Raw genomic sequence first — 16,309 nt, 5'->3', positions numbered from 1 at the left:
TTCCATGTGAACTCCCTTGTTAATCTGTATGGGTCCTCTTCCAGTCGAAGGAGATATAATTTGGCATAATAATTTTGGATTTGAATCACATATTTTAATATAAATTTCTGAACCATTGATATGGATCTTTCCAGGTTGAATTTTAGATATAAATACTGGTATTATTAAGTAAAAATACTGTCTATTTCAAATTTCATCTTTTTTCTCTTGATTCTTTGTGCACGTTTAAAATATCAGTAACGTACTTCTGATCGTTCTTTCTTTGATAAATCATTAAAACAGACAAATTTTCACAATAAAACATACAAATATTGATTATATTTATTCATAAAATTTCTTTAAATCAAAAACTAATGAAAATTTATTTATTTATTTGAAAATACTTCATTCTTTGTAACGAATTCCTTCAAGAAGCTTGAATTAGGGAATTGTGTCAAAGCAGCTTTTATCAAATCCATTTTATTTTTATGGTTCAACAAATAACCCAACGCCACAGCTCTTTCGACGATTGGTTCATTTCTTGGGTATTTCGACAACGCCTTCATTACAGTTGGGAGCACTGCTTTATTTTCCTTAATGTCATCGATCATTCCATTAATTGATGACTCGTACAAAAACGCAACCAAATTTTGCGTTGCTGTTTCTGATCCCATATGTATACTCAACAAAACGGAAGCCAAACGAATCATTTTCAACTCTTTTACTTTCTCTGGCGCATAATCAATTGCTATTGAGAAAGTAGCGAAAGCGTTTGCAATGATTTCATGATTTTTAGTGTTTTTCATTACATTTTTAACAAGCAAATCAAATGCTTGTCTTGATTTCTTAGTTTGTTCTTCTTTTTCTTCTTCGAGAAATACATTACGAATTAATATACGTGAAAGTATTAATGATGAAGCAATAATTTCGTCATCTTCAATGGAATCCTTAGATAATATCGTAAAGATCCATTCAGATGCTTTAAGTTCTTCCGCGCGTTTTAATGACTCTGGAAGAATCGAAAGTTTACTAAGAAGCAAAAGTGAAAATTTCGTCTTTTTCTCCATAATTAAATCAACAATTTCTTCAGCAGCTAATTCAACAAGTAAACTTGGACTATTAGCAATTTGAAACAGAAGGAAAAATGCTGCTTCAACTTCATCATCAGTAATTTTCTTTTTAAGGGATTCAGTGATTAATGGAATAAAGTTCTCTTTAGAGAGAATTTTATATAAATTAAACGGTGCAATACGAAGCAATTTAAGACAATCACCTATAATGTTTAAATCATTCTCCCATTGCGTCATTACATGGCGAATGATCGGATAACCGTTACAAACGGTCGCGATGCCTTTTGATGCAAGAAACTGAAGACAAATCAGTGATTGATCGACAAGAAGTTGGTTATCTCCATAGAGTTGAATGATACCATATAAAATATTGGAACAGTTGGTATCATTAATTTTCTTTAGAATATCTTCGGAAATTTCTGAAACTTTTAGATACTCTATGAGATTGTTAAGAGATGTAATAAGATCTGACTCATTAAGGAAATGTAGAAGAATTAAAGAAAATAATTGTAGATCTTTGTCTGATTGATCAATAGCTGGAATATTGACTTTCTTAAGAAGACTTTGAAGAGCTTTTTGTCCTTCGCCATTTGGAATAAGCATATTAGCTTTTCCATATTCATGGAAGGCATCTAAAAATTCAAGTTGAGACTCAAAACATTCACCTCGCCTAACATATGCGAGGCAAAGCATAGGTGTTAGTGGATCTTTTGCTACTTCTTCTGGTGTCATTGCCTTTTGTTTTTCTTCTGGTCGAACTTGATTATATAAATGAATAACATTTGTAGCATCTTCAAGTCCTTCTGTGTATTTTTGGAGTTGAGTATAACATGCAGAGCGATTTAAAAGACAAACACTTTTTAAAAGAGCTTCTTCATCATTAGTTGGTGACAAACCATTAATAACTTTATTAAAATCTTCTATTGCTCGTTGGTATTTATTTTGTTTCATTTTGGTAACACCAAGATTTTTGTGGTGGGTAAATGCCTCCATTTGGAGCAAACAAGAAAAGGAAAAATACAATAGTTTACAAAACGGTTCATATCGGTCCATAAAGTATAGAAAAAGTCACCGGGAAAAAATAAAATGAAGAAAGAACCTAAAGATCTTGAAACTCTTCAACAGGAAATTGATAAACTTAAAGCAGAAATGAACCAACTTTATACAACAGTCCCATCAATCCCTAGAAATATTCCAGATGAAGAAATTGGTGATTTACTTTTGAAAGCATTTCTCAATGAAGAACCATTTGATCGCCATGCATTTGCTCTCCTTCCTGTAAAAGAAGCATTTCTTAATGCAGCATATCAAACTAATGATCAAGAAATCCTTTTTGAAGCATTTCGACAAGTAAGACAGACACTAACAGGTTCAGCTTTTAATGAGCTTATTAATTCAAATCCGAAACTCCAAGGGTCTTGGAAAAAAATTGCAAAAACGAAATCACCTTTTATCAATATGTCAGATCAGGATTTAAAAGATCCAGAAATTCTTCGTAAACATCTCCCAAACATGAGTGGGTTAATGAAAGTCGTCACGAACGATACAATTGCTCGAATAGAAAAGAAGGATTTCAAAAGTGGATATGAGAATTCAGATCCCAAATGGCTTTCACTCATTAGTGGTGCTAAAGATCCCTCAAAAATGCAGCCTGTGCGTAATTTAATATGGTCGAAATGGAATATTGTCGGACCAAATTTATCCGGTATCCCACCAATTCAAGGCGCGTTATATGCAAAAAGCAGAGGCCTCCCGCCTCAAATCGTGAACGAATTTGCCAAAAATGTTAAGAAAAATGAGGTGAAAGAGTTAATCGAACATGGAATTAATGTGTAAGCTTTTTTATGTTTTTTAAAGTTGCTGAAAAAGATAAAATAAAATTTACTATTAGTATATTTAAAGTAATAAAATGAAAAATGATTCGTGCACTTGGTGATCTATTGAAAATTGATTCGCTAATTGCAAATAAATATTGGCAATATTCAAATAATATTAGAAAACAATCATCCAAGACCCTAATGTTATAGCTGATAGAGTTAATATTAATATAATTCTACACAAATAACATTAAAACATATGAAAATGTTTCTTATAAGCCACAGACATCCGTTCCCTAGTTTGTCAACAAAACTATAATACAATTCATGTATATTAAATATATTGCAGATAATGGAAATTGGCAACGCTCAAATCCTGATTGAATAAAGTACTTTATTTGTGTACACAAATACAATTTTGATAAACTCAGCCGTTGAATTTTCCTATAGATAGTTGAACAAAAATCACTTCATATTGCCCACTTATTTTGGCAAATTTAAAGAATCCATTTTGGAATGAATCATGAATTTTATTCCTTAGACAATTTCGAGGAACTAAGCATATTGGGAAATGGTCAAACAATTAAGGTCAAAAGAAAAGATCTTAATTATGATAATATATATGTATTTAAAAAGATTCCGCATGATTTTTTCGAAATACTATATAATAAATACAATTCATTTACTCACACACATATGATAAAACTTAACTATATTATTAAGCCTACAGACTCAAGTGCAGGAGGATTTATTTTACCCTATTATGAAAATAGATCTTTGTATATATTTCTAAGAATTTTACAAAATAATATAGTGCCAGACGTAACACTACAAAAATTAAAGATATTAAAAGGTATTGCTTCATTTATGAAGTCTTTACATGAAAATGGTATAATACACGGAAGGTTAACTTCTTATAACATATTCATAATGGATGACTTCAAACCAATAATATCAGATTTTATGTTTTACAAACTGCATAAAATTGATTATAAAAATGATTTTAAGAGAAACATTAACGCAATTATTTACATGGCGCCAGAAATTCTTTTAAATGATGCTTACACACAAAATCAGATGTATATTCATTTGGAATTTTGATGTTACAATTGTTAACTTCGAATTATGATATCTTCGAATCAAATGAAGGCAAAAATGAAAATTTATATCAATATATTATAAATGACCCAAAACCAAATATACCACAACAAATACCAAATAAAATTTGTTCTCTTATTTATCAATGTTTAAATAAAACCCCAGAGTCACGCCCTTCTTTTAAAGAAATACATAAAGAAATTTTATCTTTAAAACCAGAAGATTTTTCTACAATCTTTCTTACTGAAGAAGAATATTCTTATGAAAATGAACCTATATCATATAAAACTATTTTGAATGATATTTTTAGTAAACATTATGATGAAGATGAAAAAGATTTCAACGAAATTTTATATTATGGAATTAAAAATTACAAAGATAAAGCAAAAATTAGCGATGAACACAATAAACCCACTCAAAAAAAATTAAACAGCTTGCAATATGATCCATATTTTAAAGATATAGAAGAATTAGATTTTTCTGAAATCACTAAAAAAATTGAAATTAATGCAAATACTTTTACATATTCTTTTAATAATGAAGAAGAACTTTCAAAGCAAAATTTTATATTTACTGATGGCGCAAAAGAAAGATTATCAAAACTTTATGAATGTTTAACTGTAGGAATTCCAGTTTTACTTGAAGGGCCAACAGGAACATCCAAAACATTTAGTGCTGAAGTTGTGTGTAAATTAATGAAAAAACCATTAATTCGATACAATCTAAGTTCTGAAACTAAAATAAGTGATTTACTTGGAAGATATGTTGGAGAACTTGATTCATGGGCAGGTATTGTGGTAAAACCAGGTCCATTTTTACAAGCCTTTTCTGAAGGATACTGTTTATTATTAGATGAAATTAATTTAGCTTCGCCTTCTGTGTTACAATGCATAGAAGAATCACTTGATAGTGGTATAATTAGTGTTGAAATTCCTGGAATGCAATTAAAAGAAATCAAAATGCATCCAGAATTTAGACTTATAGCAACTCAAAATCCAAACAAAGGATTATTTGCAAACAAAAGACAAGATTTAGGATTAAAATTTTTGTCACGTTTTCAAATAATAAATTTCCCACAATTTAATAAAGAAGAACTTTTAAAAATTGGTAAAGGATTAGTAAATAGTTTTAAATATAATGATGAAAATGATATTATTACAAAGTTAGTCGATTTTCATATGGAATGGTCTGAAAAACCCGAAGTTGCAGAAGATGTTTATTGTTTTACAATTCGAGAAATAGCAGCAACTGTCCGAGCAATTTCTAATGGTGCAAATATAAATGAAACAATAATGACAATTTATGGTGCAAGATATCAAAAACAGTTACGTAAAGAACTTGAAAATACGCTTCAAAAATATCCATCATTAAGTCAAAATAAAAATAATGATTTCCAATATCCAGATGATTTTCCTGAATGTTTTCATAATGAATCACTTACAATTGCTTTAAAATCAATCTTATTTTCATTTAGTAATAATCGTCATGTAATTCTTACTGGAGCAAAAGGTTGTGGTAAAACACAATTAGCGAGATGGGTTTCAGAATGGTATGATGGAAAAAACAAAAATGAAAATGAAAAAACGAAAGAGTTCTTTTGTATTTGCACTGAAAAAATAAATTGTTCTGATTTGATTGGAAAGCAAAAGCCAATTGAAAATAATAAAGCTGGGCATGAATTAATACAATGGAAACCAGGATTTCTTACACAAGCAATTCAAAATGGTAAGTGTGCAGTACTTGATTCAATTGATGAAGCACCTTCCACAGTAACTGAAAGATTAAATAGTCTTTTTGATCAAACGTATGATGGAGAACAAAAGATGTTTGATATTCCTGAAAATCCCCAAAAAAGTCAAATTCCAATTCATAAGAACTTTAGACTTTTATGTACTTGTGATATTGAAAAAATACATTTTATTTCTCCTGCTTTTTTAAATAGATTTGACGTAATTGTACTTGAAGATCAATTAAATGAAATAAATGAACTTGAAACAAAAGAATTAATTAGCATTTTGTTAAATAGATATAAGAAATTCGAACAACCTTATAATAATATTCATATACAAAATGATGATGATATTTTAATAACCTATAATGAAATAAATTTTGAGAGTAATGAAAGTAGTTACGATGATTTAGTAGAAACCTTCGACGATGATGATGAAGTAGAGGAAGAAGAAGAAAATGAAATATTTGAAGAAAATTCTGATCCAGATTTACGCACATTTAATCAAAACAATCATAATTCACTTGAATTTACTCCAGAAATAATAGATTTTATATATGATAGTTTTATAAAATCAAAAATGACCATATATTGGCTTGCGTTTTTATGTAAAGCTGTTGTAATCTATTCCAAATTATTAATTAATAACGTAGATCAAAAAGATATTGTGGAATTTGCCATAAATATGTTAAAGAAAAATGAAGATTTTCAACCTAATCCAAAAATCCATAGTAATTTACAACTATTATTAGATAAAACAAATAAATTAAATGATGATAATCAATTTTTCTTTGAAAATTCTTCAATTCTTTGTGAATTTATTACAAAAATATTTGCTGCATCACTTATTGGTTTACCTGTATGTATTTCAGGTCCTACAGGTGCAGGAAAAACATCAGCAGCAAGAGCATTTGCAACTATTCGTCCAATTATTTCAATATATCATAATCGATTTCAAATGTATTCATTTCATTCTGGGACAAAATCAAATCAATTTTATGGAACTACTACTATTAAAGATGGAAAAGTATATTTTTATAATGGAACTTTAACTATTTCTATGAAAGAAGGCTTAACATTCATTGCAGATGAAATGAATTTATCAACAACAGGATGTATGAAAACATTAGCACCTGCATTGGAACCAAGTTTAGGTAGAAATATTTTTATTCCTGGACTTGGTGAATCAATTATTGTAAATAATAATTTCTTTTTTATTGCATGTCAAAATGAACTTGGTACAATTGGACGTAATGCTATACCAGAATCAATTTCATCAAGATTTCGATATTTTACTTATCCTGAACAAACCGAAAATGACATATCAAATATATGTTTAGATATAGCAAAAAGTTGTTATAAAAATGGAGAGCAAATTAAAATAATTAATAACACTAATATAAAACAAATTGGTAAGTATATGCTTGAATTAAATAAATTAAAACAAAGAATAATTCCTCCATGGTCACTTCGTGATATAACAAAATTATTTATTCGTATACATCATCAAGATTTAAATGATGATAATTATACTAATTTAACATTTTATCATCATATACTTTTTTATACATTAGCATCTGTTAATGAAAATGATATTCATTATATTTTAGATGATATATTAAATTTAATTGTTAAAGTCTTTTCATTAAGAGATGATACAAAAAATGAATTAAAAGAATGCTATTTATCTATACCAGAAATTAAGAAAATAAATAATTTAACATTTTTAATGAAAGGAAACACAGGAATTGCTATTACTATATTTCCTTTACATAAGGAATTAAAAAATCTTATTAAGTTAAGTTCTTTTTTAAATTGTGCATTTCAATTACTATTATCAGATCCATCGGAATCAATTTTATTAATAGGTAATTCAGGATTTAAGACATTTTTAGCACAACAATTTTTATGTGATGCTAAAGTAATTACATTAAATCAAGAATCAACAGTATCACAATTATTAGGATCCTCAGGTTTCTTTACAAATAAAGAAGCTAAATTATTTTATTTAGAATATATTTGTAAAATGTGTTATCTAAATAATGAATATTTGGGACTACAAAAAAAATTACTAAATAAGACTTTAACAAAAGAAGAAATTATAGAATTAACAAATAATAGAATAAAAATACTTCCAAATTCATTTCATTATGCAATTCAACATTTAACAGAAAAACTTTTCGAAAATGATAAACAAAATAATTGTGTTATATCAAATATTATTTTAGAATTTAGACCAGGATTATTTTTATCTGCTATACTTGAAAGAAAATCATTAATATTAAAGAATTTATCAAATCTTCCAACAATAGTTCTTGAAAGATTTAATGAATTATTTTCAGGTAAACATAGTTTAACATTAAATGAAGATATTCATAATACATTTACACCAGAAAATAATAAAGAATTAATAAAATTTAATCATAGTTATCGTATTATTGCAACATCAAATTCACCATATAAACTATCAGAAGCAGTTTTGTCTCGTTTTACTGTTATCGCTGTTCCTGAATATAAAGAAGAAGAAAGAAAAACTGTTTTGGAAAGTTATATAAGAATAAATCAATTAAAATGTAAAGAACCAGAAATTGATTTACTTCAAAACTTCTCTAAAGTATTTTATGATCAATTTAAGCAACAAATTAAATTTCCACAGATGCTTAAATCTTTTGAAATGTTAAGTAAATTAAAACATGAATTTAATACTCAAAATTCAGAAGATCAAACCAAATTAATTTTAAGTATAATTATATATCGATTATGTTCAGGTTTATTAGAACGACAAAAACAAAGAGAAATCCTTTTAAAATTATTTAAAAATATAAACATTGATTTACCATCAACATTGCAAAACTTTAATGAATGTCCATTCGTAAAACTTGAAGAAAATCCACAATGTTATAAATCAAAAATTACAGGGTTATCTTTAAAAACAACAAACGAATCAATAAGAAATCAAAAAATTGCATTTACAGGAAAATTTACAGAAATGATTGATGTTCTTCATTTAGGATTAATCACAAATACACCAGTAATATTTGAAGGTAAACCAGGGCAAGGTAAGCAAACAGCTATAAATTATATTGCTAATTTTTTGGGCTATGAAGTTGTAAATATTATTATATCACAATCAACAAAAGTTGATGATCTTTTAGGTAAAATAACAATTGATAAAGATAATAATAATAATATTCGTGTTGGTATAATTGAAACAAAACTTGTTAAAGCAATGAAATCAAATCAATCTAATTCAATAATTGTGTTTCATAATATAAATAATGCATCGCCTGCTGTTTTAGAAGTAATGGTGAGTATTTTTGACAATAATCATCAAAATATTTTATTATCAAATGGTTTAATATTAAAAAAAGGTAAAATGAATCTTGTTGCAATATTTAATCCACAAAATGGATTTTCAAATCGTGAACGTTTGCCTACATCATTAATATATTCATCACTTTATCATATTGTTTATGATCCCAATAATGATGATATTTCTAAAATAGTTTTAAAGCAATTTGAAGATTTGCCATATTTTGACGAGGCAACATTATTCTTTGAGCAATATTTAAAAACAAATAATATATGCAATGAATCATTGATAACTCATAATTTAACATTAAATGATATAACAAAATATATTATTTTTCGAAATGCAACTTATGGACATTTTGATAAAATAATTATTTCACAAATGTTATTTGCATATCGTTTTACTCAAGAAGAATTCATTCGAAAAGTTTTATATGCACTTCAAATGAATGAAATGAAATTTAATCCAGTTTTTATTTATAACTTACCAGCTAAACAATTAAATATTTATATAAATCAAGATAATGAAAATGGTATAATTTTACCAATTATAACTGAAAAAATAAATAAAGAAGAAATACAATCAATTATAGAATGTTTAACTCTTCCTGAAAAACATTGTTTATTGTTTTTAGCTTGCTCTTATCTTGCAAATCGTGCTTGTGTTATTCAAGGAAATACAGCATCAGGAAAATCGCATACAATTCGCTTGTTTGCTAAAATGCTTGGTAAAAAGCTTTATATATATCAAATGAATGCAGATACAGGAATTTCAATTTTAACAGGGCAATCAATTCTTGATAATTCAATATCTATAAAAGAAATTAATTTATTAAGGGATGCATTTTCAAAGCTTAATAAATTTAATAAACTTAAAAATTATATTAAAAATAATATCAATGAAAACCCTAATGCATGGAAACCTAATAATTTTAAAGATCTTATTTTAGAAATCGAAAAATTTGAAACTAATTCAAGAAATCTTCAAAAAGATCAAAAAGAACTTCTGGATGAAGCCAAACAAATTATAAAAGATGCAATTCAACCAGCAAATAGATTTAATCATATAGATTCAATTATAATTAAAGCAATTAAAAATGGAGAAATAGTTTTAATTGATGGAATAGAATCAGCTCCACCTGAAATTACTGAGAAAATATCCTCACTTTGTGGTGATGAACCAGAACTTAATTTATATGAATGCGGAAAAGGATATTATTTTTCTAAGAAAAATGGAACAATTCATAAAGATTTTAGATTAATTATGACTTATAATCCAACAGCAATAAATGAAAATAAAACAATTGATCAATCATTCTTAAATAAATGTGTTTCATTTACGTTGCCACCAATTGATTCCAATATAGAATATTCTGCACAAATTTTATTTGGGTCATTGATTAAAAATTCATTTCCAAATAAGCTTTCTATTCAAATAGGTGCAAGAATGGCACTTATGCATGCATTTTCCAAAAGTAAAAGTGAAAGTGAACATGATTTATTCGCTAGTGACATTGAATTTACAGGAAGAACACTAAAATTTATAATATTAAATTTTATTCATTATCAAAAGATAGAGGAAAATAAAAATGATTTATCTGAAAATATTTATGTACCTATTTGTAAATCTTTAAGACTATATTGGAATTCGTTTGTTAATCAAGGCAAAAAACAACAATTTCTACAACAAATGATAAATCATTTTACTAAAGAACCTTCACAAAATTTATTATCAAAAATTAATACATCAAATATAAAGAGTCGTAATGAAGCAATTTTAAGACATCTTCTTCAAATTCAATCTATAGATAAAAAATCATTTACAAATTTTTCATTTTCATTTTATTCCTTTGTTAATAAATGTAAAAATATTCAAATCGGTGATATCCAATATATTAAGAAATGTTTTGATGAAACATTAGATATAATAAATATACATAAATATAAAAAAGATAAAAATAAATTAATTTATGGAAAATTATATACAATAATTATAGTTTCAAATATTTTTAAAGAAATAATTAATGGGCTTGAAGGTTTAGATATTTCAACTATTTCAAATCTGCAACTTAAAGACAAAGATTTGCTTTCATTTGAAAGTATAATGCAACCAATTTCTAAATTTCAATTATTAATTAGATTTGCAAAAGAGAACTCTCAGTGTTTCACACAATATATTCCATATGAATTAGCCAAACAAGATTTATTTAATATTATTAAAATTATAAATAAAATGTTAAAAAATCAAAATCTACAAGAGTTTAATATATTTATATCAAATTTGAAAAAAAATCAAAATTTAATACCTTTAATTGATAAAATATTTCCATATGATAAATTTATTTCAACGTCATTTGAATATATTTGTTATTGGTTGCCTTTATTTAAAGATTTGTATCAAGCAAAAATACGTTTTACAATTGAAGTCAAAAATAATTCATATGATTTTAAATTTAACAAAGAAAAAAATATTATTTATCTAAGATTTGTTTTTAATCAAGAAGATTCTTTATTGCTTTCAAAAGAAACAAAAATTATTATCAAAGGAAAGTGCGTTCTACCTTTTGAACAAGGAAATACCAACTCAAGTTATGATTATAATAAAAGAAATGCAGCAGTTTATCAATTTTGTAAAGAACAATTGTTGTGTGCAAACAAACAAATTTTGGATGATGATTATATAAGTAAAGCTATTAATAAATATACAGAATCTGGAGTAGAAAATCCACGAAATAATCATATAAGACAATTATCATCATTATTTAGTTATGAAAAATCAAATTTAATTGGTAATATTTGGACTTTAATATACTCATTTTCAAAAGATGAAATATCAGAATTAAAACAATTTTTACATCCTCTTGAATTAGAAATGCTCCAATCAATTTCATTAATATTTGATAAAATTGAAAAATATAAAAATTTGGATATAATAATGAATTTTTCTAAAGCTTTAATTAATTTTGAAAAGCCAAATTCAATACTTTGGAGAATTAAAAGCAATACATATAAAATCGATCAACAAATGAATATAAATTCTGCTGAAAATGAAATTCATAAAATTGATCAAGAAATTATAGGGTGTTCAAAAAGTCATGACCCCCCCTCCTATCTCAATGAATAAACAATTTTAGATATTCTTGTTTATTTATGTGATATAGTATTCTCCATTGTTTTCTATTATCCACTTCAATCTTTTGATCCATTCCAAGAACACGCTTTGAAGCTCTTCAAAATTGACGTGTTCCCATGCCGTTAAAATTTGAGTTTTTAATTGATGTTTCGATTTTATCTCTTTATCTTCCAAATATTTTTTTTAAATAACCAAATAACCAAAAGTCGCATGGGCTGATGTCAGGAGAATAAGGTGGGTGCGGAATGGATTTAAGCTTTATTTGATTTAATTTTTTGTTGAACTAAATTTCCTTTGTGAACTTTACAATTGTCCATATGAATCATCATTTGATCTAAGTCCAATTGATCCTCATCCTCATTTGTATTTTTAATTATTTCTTCAATAATATTATCGATGAAATAGCGTTGATTATATTTTTTGCCTTTTGGTAGAAAATCAATGCATAATAGGGAATTTCCATTGAAGAACATTGTCAGCATGATTTTTTTCACTGTCAATTTTCTTTTGGGTACGGGTTGGCACTTCATCTCGTGATGCTGCATACATATAAGAACTTTGATAATTAAAATAAAACCATGACTCATCCCCAGTCATTATATTAATGAAATTTTTCTTTTCCGCTTTTTCTAATATTTTTAAAATTGATTTTGACATATCGACTCTTTCCAATTTTTGTTCTTCCGTCAAATCATGGGGGACCCATTTCCTAGTGAAGCGCCTCAACCCCATGTCCTCATAAAGAACTTTTAATACAGTATTTGGAGTCACTGATAATTGCTTTGCAATTAAGCGGGCTGAAATAAATGGTTGCTTTTGAAGAATTTTTGAAATTGGATGAACAAGATCAGATGGGGGTCTCCCCGTACGTTCCTCATCAAGGCATGAAAAGTCACCATTTTTGAATTTTCTACACCACCTTTTGACTGTACTTATATGAACTGTATTATTTCCCAAGACAGTGAACATTTCTCTGTATATGGCTTTGTATCTTTTTTCCTGAGAGGAAGAGAAATTTAATAATGAATCTTTGTTCGACGGCATCCATGAAAAAAAAGTGACGGTTCTTCTCAAATTTTTTGCGTCACCAAAATTTAAATTAAATTTTTCTCGATATGCAATTAATCAAAAAATCACATATTTCACATATATAAGATCTTCATTAACTATATTTTAATATTATATGAATATTTTATTTATAAACTAATCACAGCCCATAATAGGAGGGGGGGTCAGGACTTTTTGAACACCCTATATTTTAATATCAAATATTATATTTGAGGATAAATCAGTTTGGAATATTAATCCTTATATCGAATTACTTGAAAATGAAAAAATACATTTAAACCAAATAATAAATACAATAACTAATCAAAATGAAGTTTTAAAACTTCAGCAAAAATTCTATAATCTTAGAAATGAATTAATGCAAATCAAAGTAAATAAATGTGATATAATTCGTCATCAAATTATAAACTATTTAAGTGAAATTTCTAAAAATAATCCAACCGAAGAACATTATAATTTGTGCTTACAAAAGGTTAATGAATTTTTAGATTATATCCAAAATATAAATTCTTCAAATCAATCTAATTCAATTAATTGGCCAATTAATTATTCAAAATATATCATAAGTAACATAAGTACAGATTCAATTAAAATCTATGATCATCTTATTTGGTATTCTAAAATTTCAAATATTTTCGAAAGAATTATAGACAAAAATAATACAAAAATAATCCATACGATACTTGATTTAAATGAATTCCCAGAAATAGAAAGTATATATAAATTGTTAATAAGTCGTATAATGAATAATCTATCAACAAATGAAATAGGACTTCAAGGAGATGATTATGATATTATGTATGCAACTTTAAACGCAGCTTTTATATACAAAATGCATCAAGATAAACTTGATAATTATATTTTTGAACTTGATGAATTGTTAAATCAATTAATGGAAAGAAATGAAAAAGGTCAAAATGAAATTATATGGGCTTATGATCATGCAAATAAATTTCATCCTAATTTCTCAATTACTTTACCAAAATTTAAACCTAAAGATTTTATATTTATGTTCATTAATCTTTCAGGAGATAATATAGCAAGAAATGGAATTTTTATAAAAAATTATGACTATCCTACTATTTTTAGTGAATTAAAGAATCTCAATTATAACTCAAGATTTAATACAATGTATGAATGCTCAATAGAAATTGCCAGAATAATATATCGAAATTTATATGATATAAAATATGATCCTACAACTCAATTAGAAGATATTAATGTATTAATTCAAAAAAAATATAAAGAAAAGAATGATAATAACAAAGAACTTTTATCTTCTATAATTTATATGCTTCAAATTGCAGAAAAATTTGATAAATTTAAATCACATGAACTTAAATATAACGATGTTGAATTCTTAAAATTAAATTGGAAAAACAATAATGAATTTATCAAAAGATATCCATCATTAGTTTATTGGTTGTGTAAAAATCATAAATGTGCTCAACAAATGCAAACCATTTATTCATCACAAATATTCGAGAAAGATAAACTACCTTTTTGGATTCTTATATTAAGAATTATTTCTTCAATTAATTTTGTTGTTTTCAATATTAATGAACATACATACATTAATCAAATTCTTAATGAGGAAATAAGTAATACAATTAAAGAAAAATTATTAAATAATGAAGATATAGGAACTAAATGGTTAAATCTTTTATTACCAACAGTACCACCTGAATTTGTTGATAAAAACACGAAATTAATGTATGGATTTTTATTTTCTTTATCTGAAGATAAAGAATTTGAAAATAATCGATTTATAACAAATAATTATATTCAATCATTTATTAAAGAAATTGTTAAATTAGTGTTTAATTCGAATTTAGAAGAAATATTTAATAAAAAACCCTCTGAATCAAATGTCTTACGATTTATTATTGACCCCAACAAATTTATTCATGATAAAATTCAATCACTTATTAAAGAAAATTGTAAAAAGGTTATAAATTCAGATGAAATAAAAGAACTAATAACATTTCTTGAAACAATGAAGAAAAAATATACAAATAATACCAATTTTTCTGAAATGATTAAAAATATCCAAACAAATAAAACAGATGAATATGTTAAAATTGAAATGGCAAAAAGTGAAATGACAAGAAAAGAAAAAATCAATGAATTAAAAATGATGATAGAAAAATATAAAAAATATATAAATGAGATCGAGAAAAATGAAAAAGTATCTGACAAAACATTAAAACAAATTGAGGAATATAAAAAATATTTTGAAGAAAATTATCCAAATCTGGATGAAAATAATTCAAAAATAATACAACGGAAAAAAGAAAATTCTTTTACACATGTTGAACTTATAAGTTATTCTAGTGATGTGAATATAAAATTTTATTTATTTCCTGATAATATTGATTTGGAAGAATTGATTTCAAATGAAGAAAAAAGATTTTATGAAAATAATGCACCAAAAATATTGTTTGGTAAACATTCTTCCGAAGAGTTCTTATCTTCACTCGATAAAATGTATACAAATCTTGATACAGGAATAAAGCTTATAATTAAAACATTAGAAAATTCAGATGATTTAAAACAAGAAATTTTTAAAATTCCTAAAGAATTATTGAAGGATATAACCAGTCTTCAAAACGATTTAACTCCAAAATTTACAGATGATTCAAGTTTTCCAGATAATAATGACATTTCTTATTTACCAAAAAACTTAGAAAATATAAAAAATTCTCTTGGAAAATTTAATTCTGAAATTAAAGATAATATTAAAAGCATTTGGAAGCAATATATCAATTTAAAAGAAAATCTATTTTCATATACATATAAAATTCCATATCCTTCAATAACACCAAAAAATTTGTATGATCTTCCATCATTTAGTCAAATAAATGATACAAATATCTTATCCACACCAATATTAAATATATCATCTGAAGGAGCTATTCAATGTTGTTATAAATCACTTTATTGTCCAATTGGTCCAATTATACCATCATTATATGAAGGAAATATTTCAATCAATTTTATTTCATTTATTGATGAACCATTTTCAATAGATATTAAAACAGAACAGGAAGAATATTTAAATATTTTTTATACTGAACATAATATTAATCCAGGTGATATTATC

At 25.8% G+C, this 16,309-nt stretch overlaps 2 protein-coding genes across 2 annotated transcripts; one reads left to right on the top strand and one right to left on the bottom strand.

The window, feature by feature from the left end:
- Positions 1-365: 365 nt before the first annotated feature.
- On the bottom strand, positions 366-2,042 carry GO595_003394 (uncharacterized protein; the record flags this gene model as incomplete). The annotated part of the gene is made up of 1 exon (XM_067916409.1): positions 366-2,042. One exon carries the CDS (start codon positions 2,040-2,042, stop codon positions 366-368), a length of 1,677 nt encoding a protein of 558 aa, XP_067777195.1.
- Positions 2,043-2,135: 93 nt separating this feature from the next.
- Positions 2,136-2,885, top strand: GO595_003393 (uncharacterized protein; the record flags this gene model as incomplete). Its single annotated transcript, XM_067916408.1, has 1 exon — positions 2,136-2,885. The coding sequence occupies one exon, from the start codon at positions 2,136-2,138 to the stop codon at positions 2,883-2,885; it is 750 nt and encodes a 249-aa protein (XP_067777194.1).
- Between the last annotated feature and the right edge of the window lie 13,424 nt (positions 2,886-16,309).

This window comes from Histomonas meleagridis, assembly GCF_020186115.1.
Source record: "Histomonas meleagridis strain 2922-C6/04-10x chromosome Unknown contig_20, whole genome shotgun sequence".
Lineage (NCBI taxonomy): Eukaryota > Parabasalia > Tritrichomonadida > Dientamoebidae > Histomonas > Histomonas meleagridis.
This window is presented reverse-complemented; position numbering and strand designations above follow the sequence as displayed.